At 42.5% G+C, this 20,601-nt stretch overlaps 1 protein-coding gene across 1 annotated transcript in view; it reads left to right on the plus strand.

Moving 5' to 3' along the window:
* The window catches only part of TG (thyroglobulin), a 286,547-nt gene that overhangs the window by 4,916 nt on the left and 261,030 nt on the right, over positions 1-20,601 (plus strand). The window contains exons 2-9 of the mRNA XM_049765629.1: positions 7,632-7,826; positions 9,130-9,238; positions 11,273-11,370; positions 12,933-13,136; positions 13,446-13,605; positions 18,855-18,961; positions 19,717-19,860; positions 20,268-20,453. Of these exons, the coding sequence (XP_049621586.1) occupies positions 7,632-7,826; positions 9,130-9,238; positions 11,273-11,370; positions 12,933-13,136; positions 13,446-13,605; positions 18,855-18,961; positions 19,717-19,860; positions 20,268-20,453 (1,203 nt within the window). The remainder of the gene's footprint in view (positions 1-7,631; positions 7,827-9,129; positions 9,239-11,272; positions 11,371-12,932; positions 13,137-13,445; positions 13,606-18,854; positions 18,962-19,716; positions 19,861-20,267; positions 20,454-20,601) is intronic.

A 20,601-nucleotide genomic window follows, 5' to 3' on the forward strand; every position in this document is an offset into this window, starting at 1 on the left:
CCTTCTCTCTGTTACTAACATTTCCCCATTTTATTGCCTATGTTAAAAGGAACCATGCCTATGTTAAAAGGAACAAGCTAGACAATTCCTATAACCTGATTCTAACAGAAACATAAAACCCAAGATAAATATGTACTGTGTTTTTTAGTAACATTTTCAAAAATTGTGAAAACTACATATACATAAGTACACAAAAATTATACATATAAGGAAATACACCCAAAGAATATACATATTCCCTTTAAATCTTTTTATTTAATCTGAGAGGAATAGAATTCAGAGCACAGCTTAAGCGACATGATCTTCTGGCTTACAGAAGTCACAGAACAGGAAATGTCCTAGAGCTGAGACTCTCAAAAGCCAAATCTTGTTGCCAGCAGTAGTCCACAATGTAGTGTGGGAGAATTTTCCAGTTCCTGAGGAGTGAAGAACTGGGGAAAAAGATTAAATAAGGATTAATAATAAATATGGAGTGAGAGAATGAAGGGAAGCAATAGAAAATAATTTGTAAAATGGTAAGGAGGGAAGGAGAAAGAAGAAAGGGCTATATACAACATAGGGAGGACTATATAAAACATAGAAAAGGACTAGATCCAACATAGACAAACATTATGCACAATACAAATGGATATTAGACAGGCATAGAGATGGTCAACGCACACACACACACACACACACACACACACACACACATAGATGAACATGAAAGATGGATCAATAGGTTGCAGCTGTCAAACTGACCCAGGTGGAGCCAGTCAAAGCTTTTTGAAAATATAAAGCCAAATGGGGATAAACTTATGGACCTACTTTCAGACTCAGCATCTTAGGGCGCTGATGGTGGCTAATTTTTGGCATTTGTTTCATTTGGTATATTCATCTCAGCAGCTGATGATTCCTCTAGTCTAGCACCAGTGAAGGGTGGTGAGTTACGGGCCTTGGGGCTTGGGACTTGAGCACATGTCACTACTAGGAATGCACTTTTATTTTCTAAAATTGGATCATTTTGGAAAGCTTGGCCTATGCATATAAATTATAAATGGTGCATATAAATTATACTGCCAATGAGGAGCAATACCAGAATGAACAATTTGTAAATTACTATTGTATATTTTATATTGATTGTTGGATTAAAGAAGGTAGCCATTATATGTAAAAAAAAAAAATGGCTAGAGTCCCTCAACCCAAAAGCCAGGCCATTGTCATAACTTTGAATCAAGTAGGAACTAGCATCTTTATCCAAAGTGGAATTATTCATGTGAGTAACCACAAAATCACCTCCGAGAACATCTCACCCTGCTCCAGGCACCAGATGTAGTGAAATCGCGAGGGATTAGGCACATGAATCTGGAAGCAGCACTGACACAGAAATAATTGTAGAGATAGAATAGATCCAGTAAAACTTCCATTTCAAGCTACCTACCAATAGGCAAAGATACCGGCAAGCAGGCAGGGTAGCTGTGGAACTGAAACCACAAACAGTTTCGCTGATCCAAGGTCTTTATTGGGAAGAGAAGGACCATCTCTATGGGTGGAGAACAGGTAGGGGAAAGGAACCAGCACAGAGATATTTCAATTTCATTAGTGACAAGCACAAGAGATATTTCAATTTCATTAGTGACAAGCACAAGAGAAGAAAAATCATTCTAAATAGGATAAAAACAAGTTACTCCAAATTTTGGATTTATTTTGTTTTGGTTGTTCAGTAGCAGGGTGTTTAGTTTCCAAATGTTAAAGTTTTTCTTCTGTGTGCCTTTGTAGTTCACATCTAATTTCAGAGCCTTGTGGTCAGCAAAGGTAGCTTGCAAGATTTCTATCCTCTTTATTTTATGAAGGTATGTTTTATGTGTCAGCATGTGGTCTATTCTGGAGAATGACCCATGTACATTGGAGAAGAATGTGTATCCAGATTTTTTTGGGTGGAATGTCCTATATATGTTTACTAGTCCTTTTTCTTCCATTTCTCTTTTCAGGGCTAGTATGTTTTTGTTGGGTTTCAGTCTGGTTGACCTATCAAGTGTTGATAGGGCCATGTTGAGGTCTCCCACAATCATTGTGTTATTATTGATGTCTTCTTTGAGATTTGTCAATATTTGTACTAGATAGTTTTCTGGTCTCTCATTAGGTGCATATATGTTTTATAGTCTGATTTCTTCCTGTTGCACATATCCCTTGATTAGTACAAAGTGTCCATGTTGGTCCCTTACAACTTTTCTGAGTATAAAGTTAGTGTCATCAGATATTAATATGGCCACCCCAGCTTTTTTGAGGGTGCTGTTTGCTTGGATGATTTTCCTGCAGCCTTTTATTTTGAGTCTATGTTTGTGCAGATTATTCAGGTGTGTTTCTTGTAGGCAGCAGAAGGTTGGATTCATCTTTTTTTTTATCCATTTTGCCACTCTTTCTTTTAATTGGTGAGTTTAGTTTATTGACATTGAGGTAGATGATTGTCATAAGATTTAATGTCATTTTTGTAGATAAGTTTGCTGTGTTTGTTGTCTCTCTTGTCTTAAAGTAGATCTTTCAGTTTTTCCTTTAAGGCTGGTTTTTCATCTGTGAAGTTTCTGAGTTGTTGTTTATCCATGAAGGTATGCATCCTTCCTTCAAACCTGAATGTGAGTAGGGCTGGATACAGTATTTTCGGTGAGGCATTCATTTTATTCAGTCTTGTCACAATATCCCACCACTGTCTTCTGGCCTTGAGAGTTTCTTGTGACATGTCTGCTGTAAGTCTTAAGGATACGCCTTTGAATGTAATTTCCCTTTTTGATCTTGCTGCTTTCAGTATTCTATCTCTATCTGTGGGATTTGTCATTGTAATGAGAATGTGTCTTGGGGTGTTTTTCTTTGGGTCTCTTTTAGCTGGTACTCTTTAGGCATGCAGGCTTTGATTGCATGTAGTTTTTAACTACATGATGATGTCTTTGACAGTTGATTCTTCCTGGGGATCTCCTACCTGGACCTCTGGAACTCCAGTGATTCTTATGTTGTTTCTGTTGAGTTTATCAAAGATTTCTATTTTCATCTATTCGCATTTTTTGGTACTTTTTCCATTGCCTGATCATTTGTCTTAAGGCTTTTTTTCCAATTTCTTCTGTTTTGTTGAGTTTTTTTGCATCTCATCTTCCAGCACATTGTTCTGTCCTCAGCAGCTGTTAACCTGCTGGAGAGGCTATCCACTGAGTTTTTCAGTTGAGCTACCATTTTTTCAGATCTGTTATTTCAGTTTGGAGTTTTCTGATTTCTGTCTTTGTGTTCTGTTCAGATCGATCTATGCTTTCTTTGAGTTCTACAAGCATTTTCCATATTGCTATTTTAAGTTCCTTATCCAAGAGGTTAATCAGATGGTTGGAATTTTTTAGGTCATCTGAGCTATCGTCTTCATTCTCTGTGCATGGTGTTTGCCTGCGAGTTTTCCCCATTATCACGCTTGTAGTGTGATTTTTCCTGCGTGTTATGGTGGGGTTCATTGATTAGAAAGAGTTAATGCCCTGAAGCGGAGTGGCCATGCTCTTCTGTGGCCTCTAGATGACAATTTTTTTGGGGGGTGCGCTTCCTAGTCCTCTGAGGAGAGCTTCAAGTATTCAGGAAAGACTGACAAGCAAAGCAAAGAGTTCCCTTTTATTCCTCAGGGTCATCCAAGGCACAGCAGGAGGGCAGAGTCAGCCAAGAACTCTCTTTAACAGGCAGGATTGCTGCCTGGAAAGCTGATGAAATCGAGTCTCAGGCGGCTAGAAATACCATGGCCCAAGATGGCTTCTGCGCCCTCCTGAATCCCAGCAGAAACCAGCAGGAATCAATGTGTGTACATCCTGACCCACCTCTGAAGCAGGCAGGATCACTGGCAGGAACACTGATGAAATCCAGTCTCAGACAGCTGGAAACTGCATGGCCCAAGATGGCTTCCACACCCTTCTGACTCCCAGCAGTGCTAGGGATGATTTCTGGGTAGAGAGGCCAGGAGTGACCCCTGGGCCCAGGAGTGCTGCTGGGTGTGGCCCCAAAACCAGCCAATCAATCAATAAATTAATTAATAAAGTTTATAAAAAAAGAAATGATGATATCTGATGTTGGCTTTAAACAACTGTTCTTTTCTGCTTTCCAACTGTCCTCAGTTTCACCCCCAGGTTCTCATGGAAGCACATTATACATGGTATCTTCATGTTTTTGAAGGCAGGACATGAGGGAGAAGGTCCAGCTATTAAGGAGAAATAGCAAGGCCTTTGGTGAAGCCTAGCAGAGCGTCAGGGACCCCAAAGTGCAAGAGTGATGAGGACAGTCAAGGCCATTGCTCTGTACGCCTGCATATCCCTGAACCAAGTGAACGTGAGGGGAGCAGTGATAAGAAGCTGAGTCATTCTGAGAAAGGGACTTTTAGGAGGAAACAGGACCAGCCATTCTTAGTTCACTGCTCTGCTGCTGGGGTGGAGAGAAGCACTTCTCCTCCTGGAGATTCTAGTGTTGTTCTGGCTCTCTGAGCATTCTCTCCACAGACGCCATCACCCCAGGGGATGCCAGGTGGAGCTGGCAGTCGCTCTTTCTCTCCCAGCCACTGATCCCAGAGCAAGGTTGACTGCCTCAGAAGCTCTCACTCCATCCAGCCCAATCTAAAGCAGCAAATCCAGTGGAGCACAGCTTTCCACCCTCCCACAAAGGAGACCTGGATTCCATTCTGCTGGTTCCAGGAGCCAGGCCAGCAAGAGTGACCCAGCACAAAGGCATTCTCTAACACATTTGGGCTGAGGGGAAGCATGCTGAGAGGAGTTTGTGATAAACTTTTAATTATGTTCTATGGGTTTTTGTTTTTGCTTTGGATGAATCTCATCAGTAGCAGGACACGTTGAAGTGGAGTAATGGCAATGGACAGTAGGAGCACCACTGAATCTATATTTTCCAGAGATAATATCTTTCTAGAGCATGGCAAGCAACTTGGCCTTTAGGAAAAGTAGGGACAAGATAGGGGGGATGCTCCTGTTTTGGATTTTTCCCTCAGTTTTGAGGCTATATCTAGTTGTGCTCAGGGATTACTCCAGACAGTGCTCAAGGATTATCTAGCAGTGCATTTCAGGATATAGAACCATGGAACCAGGTTTGACTTGACCATGACTTGACCATGCAAGTCAAATAGCTTATCTCCTATACTATCTTTCTCCTCTTGTTTTTCTTAGCAAATACCAGCAAATCATCTCAAATATTCTGTGCTGAATCTAGCTTTCATTTTAATTATCCCTCATTGGCATTCTTCCTGATCCCTAAGACTTGTCCTCTTCTTGTCCACTTCTTCCCTAACACCTGTGAAATATGCCTTGGCACCCACACCCCCATCTTTCAGCGGGACTCTGCTGAGCATCAGGATAGGAGGCAGAACTGAATGGCTAGTTCAGAGCTGGGGATCCTGAAGGAGAAAGGGGAATAAGGGAGGCTCAGCGGGCCTGTGCCCCATAACTGATTCTGAGGTTATTCTGATAGGAGTTGAAGGCAGATGATATATGAGAGGAGAGGCAAGGGATGCCACTTGGTTTTGCTATTAGAGAAACGGAAATTTCCTGGTAAGGTGCAGCTCTAGGCATCATTTCCCGGAATTTGCTCTGAATTGAGTTTGAAACATTGCAAGAGGATCTTGCAATTGCAAAGTGGACTTGGAACTCCAGAGACATCTGTGTGGGGACAAAGAGAGGGAGTGAGAGTTGAAGTGGTGACAGGAAGGATAGACGATTGTGGAACATGTAATAAACTTGGCAGAGGTTCCCAACTTGATGTACCATCCATTTTGCAGAAATAAACTTACTCTGTCCTGGAAATCTGCCTCCTTTAACTGAACCCAAATAGGATATCTGAACCTACAACTGCTCTCCTGGAAGTTTCCAGTGCCTCCCCCAAGTGTTTTTTTTTTTAGCACACACTGGGAAACAATGGGCATAGAGCTGGCGCCAGAGTGAAGTTGGACATGGAAGTGGAGATGTGGATGGGCAAACATATGAAGATGGAGATAAAGATGAAGACCCTGACTGAGGCCACGATATTACCAGAGCACTTAGCTCTGAGCAAAGTGCAGGTGCAAAGCAGGAGTTATGGCCCAATTCTAACTTCACCAGTGAAAACAATTGCTGAGTTTTTATTTACTTTTTATAGTTTATAGCTCCAGGATCAAGGTGCTACAGATTGTGTTCCAGGCACTGAACTTTTTTAAGCATTTTGCACAAATGAAACCTATGCTTAGTATTTAACACAGCTCTGCTTTCTAGAACTTTCTGATTTTGCCTTCCTGATTTGCATTTGTTACCCTTACATGTTCCTTAAGGTACCTAGACTGTCCTCCTTCCTAACCTGTCCTCATTTTCCCCCAAATCTCACTCACTATATCTCAAGGGCTGTAGCCCTCACCTGGCCTCTCCTGCCTGCCCTAAACCTCTCCCTGCCACGTGTCCCTCATTTCTGTTGACTCTTCTGCAAAGCTGTCTTTCCCCAGCATGATGTCATTGACAAAATGAAAAAAAAAAAAAAAACGAAACTGTTATTAGCTGCAAATACTTCTTGTCCCATCCTTTTTAATGTCCTATTTTGATTTATCAGCAACCTGACAAGTAGGCATGCATATAATGCATATAATTCTCATCTCATTTCTCTTTTCTTTTTTTGGGGGGGGGGTTTGGGCCACACCCGGTAACGCTCAGGGGTTACTCCTGGCTATGTGCTCAGAAGTTGCTCCTGGCTTGGGGGACCATATGGGACACCGGGGGGATCGAACCGCGGTCCATCCAAGGCTAGTGCAGGCAAGGCAGGTACCTTACCTTCAGCGCCACTGCCCAGCCCCTCATTTCTCTTTTCTAAGAAATGAGAATGGGACAAAGAGAGTTGAGATAGTTTTTCCAGGGACACATAGAGACCAGAATATGGGTATGTTCAGAAAAAATACATAGATATAAAGCTTTTATGAGGAAGATGCAGACCCTGCTCTCGTTAGGTTGGCAGTAGGCCAAGTGTTGGGTGAGAATGAAGAGGAGTAAGAACATGATTGTAAATGGGTGTGTATGGACTTGCAACATTAAAATTCTTACCTTTTTTTAAATGACTGTCTATTTTGTTCCTACCATAACTCTATTGGCAGAATAATGCCAGCTACTATAGGTTTCTAAAGCATTATGGAGGGAAGAAAGATAGTAGACGGGGAAAAGAGAAGGAAAAAGGGGAAGATAAAAAGAAGCAAAGAGGTAGGAGAGAGGAAGGAAGAGAGGGAGGGAGGAAAGAAAAAAGGGAAGGAGGGAGGATGGGAGAGAAAAAGAAAGGAGGAAAAGAGGGTGGGAGGAGGAGGAAGGGAGGGAGGAAGGGAAACTGTAAGGGACAGAGAAAGAGAAAGAAAGAATGAAAAGAGGAAGGAAGAAAAGAAAAGCAAGAGACATAGAGAAAGAGAAAGGAAATAAGAAAGAAAGGAAGGAAGGGCAGATGTAAGGAAGGAAGGTAGGATTGGTTGTTTGGGGGCAGGCACAAGGTCATTGCACAAAATTTCTAGATGAATTTTAAAAGTTCTACCCAGAATTCCCTCTCCATCACCTGAACAATATTCTTACCCTTCACTAATTACACAAGTGTCCTCAGAGAGAGCAGACGTAAGTGGAGAAACTCCTTATGACCAGCAGAGAAAACAGGGTGGGACCTGCTTTGCCGAGAGGCAGGAAAGTGTGTCTGGGCCAGTTCTATAAATGTTCCCTCACGCTGGGTGGGCAGTAGCTTCCACCCTTCTTCCCCAGAAGGGTCCAGAGCAATGGATTCAGTCCTTTGTCTCTGCGGTCTGCTGGGCTTCGCTTGGTTTGCGTCTGCCAACATCTTTGGTGAGTTCCTACCTGAGACCACAGAATTGCTGGGCTAAAGGAAGTTTCATGGCCCAATGATGCCATCAGCCAGGCTTTTCCCCAAGACCTAGAATATTTTTATCTCAAGAACCCCACAGAGAACAGTTACTTTTTCTTTCCTTTTCTGATAAAGAGACAGATGTTCTTGAATCAACTCAAGAATGAATTGCTTGAGGTCACAGAAATAAGATAGATCTTTCTCATTGAATTCTAGCTCCTTAAATCCACCCTTTGAACAAATTTCTCACAATGATCTATTTTCCACTTCAATTTCCTTTAGCTATCATGAAGTCTTGACTGTCCAGGGGAGGTAATTTGAGAGCTAGTCCCACAGGTAGGAAACCTAATGATGTCTACTTGTGGAGTGCATTCAACATTTTGGATAAATCTAAGCTGTAGTATCGTCAACCTAAGTAAAGAGATAAACTGAAGGCAGCTTGAATTTCTAGGTATAGAGTTTATTTAGGAAGAATAGAGGAACTGCAGTTTGAGAAACACCTGCTGTATTAGTGCCTGGTTCGTGTGTGGAGATTGGAGCTGTGCAGATTGTAGGGCTCAGGAATAGAGAGAGAAGAGAGCACTGAGTGAGTCCAAGATGCATGCTTCTTGACTTAAAGATGGGAAGAGAGTCTTAATGGATGCTCCTTGGTTAAGAGGGATGTCCCCACTGCCTGTGGATCACTTTTCAGTGTCAAGTTAAGTTTTTGTGAGAGTGTGAAACTCTCCATTCTTCATCATCTGGATCTGTTTCCGTTGGGAATAAGTGGATGCTTCTTTCACGATGAAGCAAGCATGTGACAGCTACCTTCCAATGTGGTTGTGGTTTCTCAATGAGCACCCACATATTAGGTGTGTTGTTAGTGGGAAATAAGAGTCCAAGGAGTTTTTCTTTCATGTGTATGGATGAGCTATCCTGGAAAAGCCCAGATGTGCAGGAAATAGCTGGGTACTTTCAAGAACACCTCCTCTGTGGGGAGAATTCTCGGCAAGGGAAATCCTGCTGCCAGCTGTGTCATCTGGACCTAGTCCCTTTCACTACCTGAGTCTTACTGTCACTCTGGTCTTGGCTAGATATCACATCCCAGGGAAGAGTGAATATTGAATAGGTAAGTCTCACACTTGAATGTAGCTCATAGTTAACAACTGTAAGTTCTAGCTTATTGTTGGCAGCAAAGTTATAACAAACATGAAAATTCAGTGAACACCTGTGAAAAAGCCATTGGGATTAATTCCTGGTATGCAGCCCACACTTTTCTTGGACGCATCACTTCTCTCTTTATAGAATACCAGGTAGATGTCCAGCCCCTTCGTCCTTGTGAACTGAAGAGGGAAAAGGCCTTCCAGAAGCGCACAGACTATGTTCCTCAGTGCACAGAAGACGGCAACTTTCAGTAAGTGTCTGTTCCTGCTATGAGCTGGAGGATCTGAAGCCACCAGCAAGGACATCCCCCTCTCCTTCCCACTCAGCCTTTCATGCTCTTCAGATAAGTCTGTCATTTGTTATTCCAAGGGTGTCTACATCTTCGCTAATTTATGCTGCATCATCAGACTTAGGACTCCCAATCTGCCCTTTATTCTATCTGGAATCCATGCCATGCTTTTCCTACCTAATTTACCATGACTGCTTGAATAAGGGGGGTTAATTAATTTATGTTTTGATGCCTCTTCCTCCTCATATCATTTTGCAATATTGAGGTATAAGGTAGTAGATGCTTGCTGAACTGTTTTTGAACCATCTGAGAGTATCTCTCTGGGTACTTATCCTTGTCTCCCCACCAAGTTCCTTTCATGAAGGAACCTGTAAACTGTCCTCACATGAAAGTGCATGCAGCAGGAGTCTTTTCCATTTTTGGTGGAGTCACGATCTCAAAAAATGGAATTTATACTCCAGCTTGTGCTTTCAAGCTGGTGGGGAGAAATTTCCTGCCAGTTCATTAAAAAGTGATTGCCACTTTACCACATGGCTTTCCTGGAAAAGAGGCTTATTTTTTTTTTATCACTTGATATTTAAAAATAAATACACATGATATTATGTGAGATGATGTTTTTAATTCCTGTCTTAACATTCATATTATGACCTGTCTGTAGATAGAAGAAAGATTGAGACCCTCCCACCTAAACAACTCTGTGGAATACGCAAGGATCCTTTGTAATGAATACAAATTATCTTCCCCACTACTGTTCCTCTGGAACTAGAGGAATTCTGTCTAAATCAGTGTTCTTCAATTTTTTTATACCTGCAGACTGGAACCTAGTCTACATGCTCATCTGAGGACTGGTAGACCCCAAATAATAGAACTATGGTTTTCTTCTTTTTTTTGTTTTTTCTGTTTTTTTTTGTGTTTGTTTGTTTTGTTTTGTTTTTTTTTGGTTTTTGGGCCACACCCGGCGGTGCTCAGGGGTCACTCCTTGCTGTCTGCTCAGAAATAGCTCCTGGCAGGCACAGGGACCATATGGGACACCGGGATTCGAACCAACCACCTTTAGTCCTGGATTGGCTGCTTGCAAGGCAAACACCGCTGTGCTATCTCTCCGGGCCCAGAACTATGGTTTTCAACCTTTCTACACTTGCAGACCAGAGTCAGGCCATGGAGTGGCTCCTGAACACCACCGATTTCTACGAATTTTATGTATTATAAAATGAAGCCTTATAATCTTGGGCTGGATCCTGCCTGAATATAGCTGGCTTGTAGGAGAAGGACAGCCCCAGGGAGGAGGAGGGGAAGAGTGGTCCCCTTGCAGAATGGAAGGGAAGAGGAATAAACTCAGCTACATGTCCCTCCCTCCTTCTGTTGGCTATATGTGCTGAACCGGATGTTTACAGAATCCCGAGTCAAAAAAAAAACCTGTCTAGTCACCAGTGGGAATCCCCAGGCTTTGTAGAAATCCTAGGACAGTTAAAGACCTTCGATGACCCCCACATCATACTGTCTTCTTGAGGAAGCAGTCACTTGCACTGGGAGATCATCCTGGCCTTCCTCAGGAAGACCTGGTTTCTGTGCCCTTTACGTAGCATCCCATGGGTTTCCTTATAATCTTGGACTAATAGCACCTCACCTCACAGTTCTCTGTGTAACCCGCACCTCTTCCAGAATGTCCCGCCAAGAGCGTTTCCCTCTATCCCCTAAGACCTACCCCTGGAATGTGTGTCTCTACAGGATCCTGCCTGAATACAGCTCCACTGTGGGGGAAGGACAGTCCCAGGGAGGAGGGGGAGGATGCTCCCCCTGCAGGGCCAATGGGAAGAGGAATAAATCAGCTACAGCCTCTGTGAGCTGGGCAGGGACATTTAGCCTTCCTTGCCCTTCTCTTCTTTGCTTGACTTGCTCTCTTGGAACAGGGGCAGGGAGAAAGTGGAAAGTGCCAGGGTCTAGGTTCTGTGAGAGGGTCACTATGTCATGGGGCATGTCTCTCCCCAACCTTAGGATGGTGCAGTGTGAGGACAGTGGCCGCTTCTGCTGGTGTGTGGGCTCGGATGGCAAGGAAGTGCCAGGAAGCAGGCAGCAAGGACGCCCCTCAGCCTGTAAGTGTGGGAACAGGAGGAGGGACAGGTCTGAATAAATGCAGTTGCATGGGATGGGATCCACTTTCTCCCTCTGGGCAGCAGGTCTTTCTCTTTGGAAAGCAGTCTGTGCTTTTCACATGGGAAAGTAGACCCTATGTCATACAAGGCAGTAGGTTACTAACAGTCTTGGAAACACAGGCACAGTACCTGGAGCCTGCTAGGTACTCTCAACACTCCCACCTACACTGGGGCATGCATGGAAACTCCAGTGCAATAATTCATGTGAGGAGGTTATGACCAGTGACAGAGCTCACAGTTATGCCAGTCATGTCACACAAAGATTCTTATAAGCTAGTCACCAGACAATCAAGACTATAACTCAGAACCTCATGATCATTTAAAGGCAAGGAGGAAGCTCAGTTTGGGGTTCCTGCTGCTTATCTGATTGGTAGTTTTTTTGTTTTGTTTTTTGTTTTGTTTTGTTTTGTTTTGTTTTTGGGTCACACCCGGCGGTGCTCAGGGGTTACTTTTGGCTGTCTGCTCAGAAATAGCTCCTGGCAAGCTCGGGGGACCATATGGGACACTGGGATTCGAACCAACCACCTTTGGTCCTAGATCGGCTGCTTGCAAGGCAAACACCACTGTGCTATCTCTCCGGGCCCCTGACTGGTATTTTTCTATAAGCAGCATAAGTGTCTCAGGGAGCAGGGTGGAACCCAACACTCTTGGACTGAATGACCCTGGCTGGGTTATGTGCCATGAACATGTACTGGAGAGATAAACACATGCAACCTCTCAGGGCACAGAGAGGGCATGGATGGGGGAAGTAACCATTAATGCATACAGAGAAAGCTGCAGAGATCACAACTCTGGACTGAAACAGAAATATTAAGCCAAGTGGAAGCCTCATGCCCCGATCCTCTGGACACTGCTCTGGAAAAAAATGCCGACACAGGAAATAATTTACACATGTTTAATGAGATGAAATAGGTTCAAAAAACTTCCACGCACAAGTCTTCCATGCTTAGTACTTAATATCAGCAAGCAGGTAGCTCAGTAGGGGAAAACCAGCTGAGACTCATGGGCTTTATTGGAAACCCAAAGATCACAGCCAGGGAGGGGAACAGGTGGTCTTAGGCACCGATCCAAAAGATGCTTCAATCTAAAAATGCTTCCATTCAATGAGTGACAAGCCCCACCACCACCAACAAAAAGAAAACTATCCTGAATCGAATGAAGACCGGTTATTCCAACAGTGAGGGGAGAAGCAACCTTCCTTGGCTCACACAGTAAGCAAGTCAGACATGTGAGTCAGAGCAGCTCTGCAGTCATCCAGGCCCCCACTCCCATCTGCAACATTGTGGGGATTCTGGCCTGGGGAAGAGCCAGTTGGCTGACAGGGCAGGATAAAATCTGCTTTCCACAAACATGATTAGCAGTGTAGCAAGTAACTGTATACATAAGCCAGAAGGAAAAACCTTAGAAGGCACATTCTTATGTAAAGGCCTGAAGCATCAAGTCCAAGACAGGGTCTGCCTCTGCCTGAGGGGCTTCTCCAACGCTGCCCTTTGCATCCACAGGCTTGTCCTTTTGTCAGCTTCAGAAGCAGCAGATTTTGCTGAGCGGTTACCTCAACAGCACGGCCACCACCTACCTGCCTCAGTGTCAGGACTCTGGGGATTATGCGCCTGTACAGTGTGACCTCCGGAGGGAACAGTGCTGGTGTGTGGACACAGAAGGGATGGAGGTGTACGGCACCCGACAGCAGGGCCGTCCGCTTAGGTGTAAGTCTTGGGGGGAACCCCTGTCTCCCACATAGGGGACAGTATTCAGCTGGCACAACATTTGCCATTCCAGTGAAGTCTGTTCCACATGGCATCTGATCAGTCTTTGAGCAGATCTTCAGCCCTGTGGGTGTTTCTTACTGGGGTGAATCTAAGTAGCCAGATTCAGTGTTTTCCCAAAGGGCTGGTCTTACCTCTGATGCAATGGTGGTTGGTGAGCTGTGGAGGGATAATTTATTTTCCAGAAAGGGAGCTACATAGCCCCTTCCTCATTCAGAGGACTTCATTTGTTTCCTGGCAAATGTTTAGGTCCTGGGAGCTGTGAGATCCGAAACCGTCGCCTTCTCCACGGAATTGGGGACAAATCCCCCCCACAGTGTTCTGAAGATGGAGGATTTATGCCCGTCCAGTGCAAGTTTGTCAACACCACTGACATGATGGTTTTTGACCTACTCCACAGCTACAACAGGTGAGGGGAGTGGGTTTTAGAACATGCCTGTGGCCGGGTATCCCTTCTTATTGGCCAGGCCATGTGACAGACACCCCTAACAGGACCAGATGCATGCAGCTAGTGCCCTCCCTGGGGGCCTGGGAGCTCACCTCATTCTCAGATGCTTCTCACAGACATTTCAAGAGCAGAGACATTGTAAACAAAGCAGTCAGGAAATAGCTATTTGAATTTTAAAAAACACATGGAGTCTCAGACCCAGCTGCTGAACATCAAAACAGCAGTATGAAGACATGGTGGAAGATGTCTGCAGTGTCAGTATTTATGGTAGCAGAAAACTGGGGACAAAGGAAGCCACCCAAGTAGATGGTTGAATTCAACTAGATCCCCTTAAATACTTAGAATTTGGACAGTATACACTCAAAGTCAACTGACTTGCAGTGGCGTCTGGACTTGCTTATAGTAATGTGATATAAGATGGAGGGCCCAGATGATATAATTTTTAGAAAAGAAGCAAACGGTTTTCTATGCACTGATGATTGTGTGGTTATGCGTCTGTCTATTCATCACTTACTAAAAGTTAGCATCCAGGTGAAAACTGATGGGAAGAAGAGGAGTGGAGAGAAGAGGATGAGCATAAAAGAAGAAGAGTTGGAACTCTTAAAAGTGAAAACTGGAATTTACTTGTGCATATTTTTGTAGGCCCTTAGAAGTAGGATAATTGGGACCAGAGGTAGTGCAATGGGTAGTGACCACTGGAAGACTACTTGGTCTTCCAAGCTTCACTAAGATTGACTTCTAATTATAGAGTGAGGAGTAAGCCCTAAGCACCACCAGGTATGGATTCAAAACCACAAAAATAAAATATCACTGACCTCCAAAAAACAAATAAAAACTGAGAGAAAATAATCAACGGGATTAGCGCTGATGTTGACTTTGGGTCCATATTGTAGTACAATAATACTATTTAGTATTTATATATTATTTATTTAGTATTTATATACTATTTAGTATATTTGCCTTGAATGCAGTTGACTCTGGGGTATCTATCCCCTAGGGCCTCAAGATCCCTGCCAGGAGTGATTTTGAGTGCAGAGTCAAGAGTAAGCTCTGAGTACCATTATGGACAATTTTTTTAAGAGATTATAGTTAATTAATTAATTAATTATGGATAGTTTTAATACTGGCCTTGAACATCCTTTGAAGACCCAACAAACATACTTCAGTGATCTACTCCCTCTGGTTTCCATTGACCTCTTGTTCTATCCATGTGCATTCCGTTTCTCTTTGGAACATTTATTGGGGAGCCTCCCAATAAATAATATAAATAAATGTAGTAGAGAACAAAGCCTTGCTCATTTTGGATTTTGGCGAAGTCTTTTCTATGACTCCGTGTTGGTATTATATGTTAAATCTTAGGTGGGGTAGGGGTGGGAGAGTGGAATATTCATGCATTTATCAGCGGATTCTTTCCCCCCCCCAGGTCTAGGATGACCTGGCTATGAGCATCAGAACAGCCTGAAGTGTAGATGATCACTGAAATACAACAATGTGATCCCAGTCCAAGTTCAGCCAAATGTTTCCTATATACTGGGGCTCGATATGCTTTTTTGACTAAATTTTACAGAGAAAATTAAGTTGTGAGCAGAGACTGAGAAATGGCCCTTCGGAATGACAGACAGACAGTAAACACAATGAATGGATCCTTTAACTCTCCCTCACAACATCAGGTTAAACTGGTTCTCCTGTCAGGCCTGCCTAACCTGCACATAGTAGGCCTTCACCAGTGCTAAAAGTTAAGACAGCAAAGAATGGAGACAGACACACACTTCACAGCTCCTTCCACAAGAGGGCAGGCGAGTTAAATGCAAAAGTTTAGGACTAAGCCTCCATTGTTAAAAACAAACAAAAACATGTGCTCCGAAATGGGATACTATCTTTACTGTAACTAAGCATGTCTCAAAGCAAATTCTGGTTTAGAAAGGTCATGGGAAGGGTCATGAGGTGGTTACTGGAAGCCCAGTTGCAAGCAGGGATTTTTCTGATAAGCAGACCCGGGCCGTGCCAGATCTGCTCTATGTGGAAGAAGGCCTGAGCCCATGTGCAGGGACCAGGCTGAAAATCTAGTATTGCCAGATAAAATACTGAATGGCTCGTTCCCTTGAGGTTTCAATAAGCAAAGGATCAAGTTTTAGTGTGTCTCCAATGTTACATCAAGAATTTCAAGCAGAGGGATAGGAGATATATATCTACATCAGAGCTCAACTTGGTGCAAATTGGTAACTTGGTGCTGGAAAGGCCTCAGTGAGACTTTGGTGCTGGGGAAAGATGTTGTTGACATAGATCAGAATAGGTACAAAGATGATGGAGACATAGGAGGGGTGTGGAGAAATATTTACAGGTGTAATCCTCAGAATCTGAGGCTAAGGATATAACAGGAAAGAGGATGAAAGAATAGCAGGGCCTTTGATGTCCTTTCTCACAGAAAAGCACCAAATACAGTTGAAGGAAGGAATGAGCCAGCGTGGCTATAATTCATAAGTGCTAATATCATTCCAGAAATCAGCCACAGGAATCAGAATGCGGCTAATTGCATTGCTAGAATAGAATAAATCAGGGAAGATTTAGAGTTTGAAATTCCATGATTGAAGTTGAGGACCATGCTTTATTGAGTAGATCGCTTCCTTATCTTCAGTTGCAGTCGCCAAAGAAGCAGTGAAACTGGATTCATTAGACATGCCCTTGGTCTTCTCTGGGTGATCTTGAACCAATGAATCCAAACTAAAAATGTCTGCATATAACTTGTGAAAAAGAGATTGCTAAAGGCTTTTGTGAGGCTTAAGTTAGAGAAAATATGAAGAATGCTTGATGTAGTATGGAACATTCAGTATGCCACTTATTATTATCCATCAGTACTAATTAATAGGAACATCATGAATCTAGGTCAGGACTGGAATTCTGCTGTTAGTTTCCAAGCATTGGCAATTTTCATGCTAAAAGGAATTGGTAAGAAGGGATCAACAATGACAGAATCTGGAAGGAGAGGATTTGCTTGTTTGCTTTTGGGCCACATCCAGTGATTCTCAGGGCTAACTCCTGGCTCTTCACCCAGGGATTCTGGTGGGCTTAGACTCCTGGTGAATTTTGGAGATGATATGAGGTGCAGATAATGAAATGCATGTCAGCTGTATGCAAGGCAAGCTCCATACAGCTGTAGTCCTCTGGCCTCAAAACATCTTTATCCCACCACTGTGGGTTTTATTTTATTTTCTATTTATTTATTTATTTTTGAGTCATATCTGGTGTTGCTCAGGGGTTACTCCTGGATCTCCACTCAGAAAATGCTCCTGGCAGGCTTGGGGGACCACATGGAATGCCGGGATTCGAACCACCGGGATTCTCTAGGTTAACTAGAGAATCTCGATGACAGTATCTAGTCTTAGGATGGCTTTCCTTCCATCAACTTGAGCCATTGTGACTCCAATGTGTAATATGGGAAAAGTATACTAAGGCATCTTTATGAAAACAGAAGGGGGCCTAGATATAAGGGAAGATTCTAAAATAAAAAAAAAACCCTATGGGGCCGGAGAGATAGCACAGCGGTAGGGCATTTGCCTTGCATGTGGCCAACCCAGGAGATGATGGTTCAGCCTGCATCGCTTCAATGCATAATAAACACCTTGTCTTTTAAAACTTCATAAACTTTAGCTCTATAAAATGAGGTTATAATTAAATTATTAGTATCATTGCTACCACACTTAGAATTGTATTTTTCTAGGTTAAATAAATGAACTTTAATTATGTGCTTCCAATTAGTGGCAGCTGGCAACATTTCTTATTTATTATTATGCTAATCATTCTTTAGAACCTTTTTAAAATGTAGTCTATATTCAGACAATATAATCAGATAACAACACGGGAAAATATGTAATCCAATAATACTGTTGTAGGCTTTGCTTAGCATATGTATTCCGTTAAAATTGACTAATGCTTGTTATAACTCCTTACTTAGGCTCTGAGAGACCCTGCCCCAAAACTCAGAGACAGCCTCATTTCCAGGTCACACAATAAAGGCAGATAACTGTGAGCAGCCAATGGGAAGCATCCTTATCTGTCCGGGGTCCTAGGGTCAGACCATGTACCAGCATCAGATCACATTATTTCATAGGCCTTTAACCAGCCCACAGGCCAGATGTTATTCCTGATGCATGATAGTAATTAAATTCTATGTATCTGGTATTTTTGCTCATCCTTACATACTCATTTAAGAAATTAGATATAATCTATACATTAATTTACCTATTATTAGACATTAAGATTGATTTCAAGATTTTGCTGTAATGGATTCCATATCTTATTTATTCAGTTCTAAACAGACCTGGTTACTCAGAGACCTGCATTTTCTATTAACTTGTTTCAGAGGATGGGGGGGGGAATATATTTACAGATACAAGTAGAAACATATTATGCTTGGTTCACATGTACTAACTCTATAGGGTATAAAAGCAAATTTCCCAAAGTTGAATATAGATGAAAACTTCCTCGCTGGTTGCTAAATCATTGCACATGGGAGGAACTCCTTAATGCAACTTTACATCACCTAAGCTTCATATTACTTCCAAGGTGGGGAATTCAGCCAAGTAACTCCTTATAGGGTTTGCCAAGCTATACATAATCTAGGCATACTTTCCTTATTTATGGGCTGGGGTTTATAACTCCTATTACTGATGTCATGCTAATGTTTTTCTACCGTGTAACTGGGAAATATTCTTCTTACGAATTTCCATGGATGGAATTTGGCTCCTTTTCAGGCTCTTGAAAAGTTGTAAAAAGCTGTGAAGATGTTTGATCTCCCTAAATGAGATCATATTCCATATCCCATATGTTTGAAAAGCCTTCAGTCTCCATTGTTATGTTCTAGTTTAAAAAAAAAAAAACCTAGTAAACACAAACCTTATTACCTGTCTTCTGCCTGATTCTGGAAGCCTATGCTCAAGCATAAATTGATCAAAGGCCATGAGTGAGGAAAACAAATAATTAGTAGAGGCCAACTAAGCACAATTTTATTTTCCAAGGCTTTATCTTGCTTAGTATGGTAGAAACAATTTAAAAAAAAAATAGTAATTTGCCACAGACATATGGCAGGGAGAGAATGGCATGAACTTTTATTTTCCCAGATGAACTGTGGCTGAATGTATTTATTTTTGCAGGAAGAACTGTGTCGACTTATCTTTAATAAAATGGTGTCCATATATCTCCTCCTGTCTTAGGTTTCCTGATGCCTTCATGACTTTCAAGTCGTTCAAGAGCAGATTCCCTGAGGTGTCTGGCTATTGTCACTGTGCCGACAGTCTGGGGAGGGAATTGGCTGAGACAGGTAAGCTCATGTTGGGGAGAGAGTAGACAGGAGAGCCATCACAGACCAGAGTCTGCCTATTTTTATGAGTAAAGTAGGCAGAGCTGTGCCTGCAGTGTTCTGAAGACTTGATTAGTCAACTTGCACAGGATACTTTGAGCACAGCAACTGACAGCCCCAAATCTGACTTTGTACATCTCAGAGAGAGGAACTCCCTCAGACAAATGTAACACACTGAGCGTGGTAGGTGGTTTACAAGAAAGATATTAGGATCTTCTTTATATATATATATATATATATATATATATATATATATATATATATATATATATATATATATATATGTATGTTATTTAAACACCATAATTATAAGGTTGTTCATAATACAGGTTACTTTTTAACAGATAGAGTTGTCCATGATTGAATTACAGTCATACTGTCTCTAGCAACCTTCACTAGTGAGCATTTCCCATCAAATGTTAATGGTTTCCCTTTCACCCTCCCTGATGCCTTCTTTCCTCCCCCCTACCTCCCACCTGACAAGGGTCTCTAAAATTTTTTTATTTTCTCCAAGTGTTCACTTGTGCTTTAACTACTTGTACAACCAGACACAATAGCCCTCACTTCGCACACCATTACAATCATCACAGCCTTGCTCAGTTCTTGTGGAAAATGCCTGTCAAAGATGACCATGGGCTCTTCTCTGTTTGCATGGCAAGGGCAGGGCTTGCTTTCTGATTCTCGAAATTATTAAAACATTTGCTTTCTCTGCATAGGGCTGGAGCTGTTACTAGATGAAATTTATGACACCATTTTTACTGGCCTGAGTCAGCCCTCGACTTTTAGTGAAACCACCCTCTTCCGCATACTACAGAGACGGTTTCTAGCCATTCAGCTGCTCATCTCAGGCAGATTCCGATGTAAGTGTTGAGCTCACTGCTAAAGAAATGAGCCATTTTTTTCTAGGAGGAAACCATTTGGGTTTTTGTTTTGCTTTATTTTTTATTTGTTTTGTTTTGTTTGTTTTTGTCTTGGGGTCACACATAGTGTGTTTAGTCATTACTTCTGGCTCTGCACACAGAGATTAATCCTGGCAGGCTTGGAAGACCATATGGGATGAAGGGAATCAAACCCAGGTCAGCTGCCTGCAAGGCAAATGCCCTACCTGCTATGCTATTGCTCAGGTCCTGCCATTTTGGTTTTTAAGTTGGCGCAGTCTCCTTGTCTCTTTCCCAAAGTTAATTCAGGAATTAAAAAAAATTATAATAGGAAATAGAATGCATGCTATAACCCAAACTCACTTCTTTATTGCATGACTTTCTCATAGGTCCCACAAAGTGTGAAGTGGAGCGGTTTGTAGCCACCAACTATGATCATCCCTATATTCCTAGATGTCACCCAAATGGTGACTTCCAAACTGTACAGTGCCAAAAGGAAGGACCATGCTGGTGTGTGGATGCACAAGGACAGGAGATCCATGGAACTCAGCAGCAAGTGGGGCTGCCATTTTGTGGTGCGTGCCCCTGAAGATTTTCCTATTTTATTTCATCAGATCTTAGAGCTCTAAATGTTTATTTAGATCAATCACTCCAGAGCCCATTAACTTCACTGTCTCTTCATTGTAACCCACAAGCTCTTTAAGCTTATCAGGATTTTCAGCT

Source organism: Suncus etruscus, chromosome 19 (assembly GCF_024139225.1).
Source record: "Suncus etruscus isolate mSunEtr1 chromosome 19, mSunEtr1.pri.cur, whole genome shotgun sequence".
Classification (NCBI taxonomy): domain Eukaryota; kingdom Metazoa; phylum Chordata; class Mammalia; order Eulipotyphla; family Soricidae; genus Suncus; species Suncus etruscus.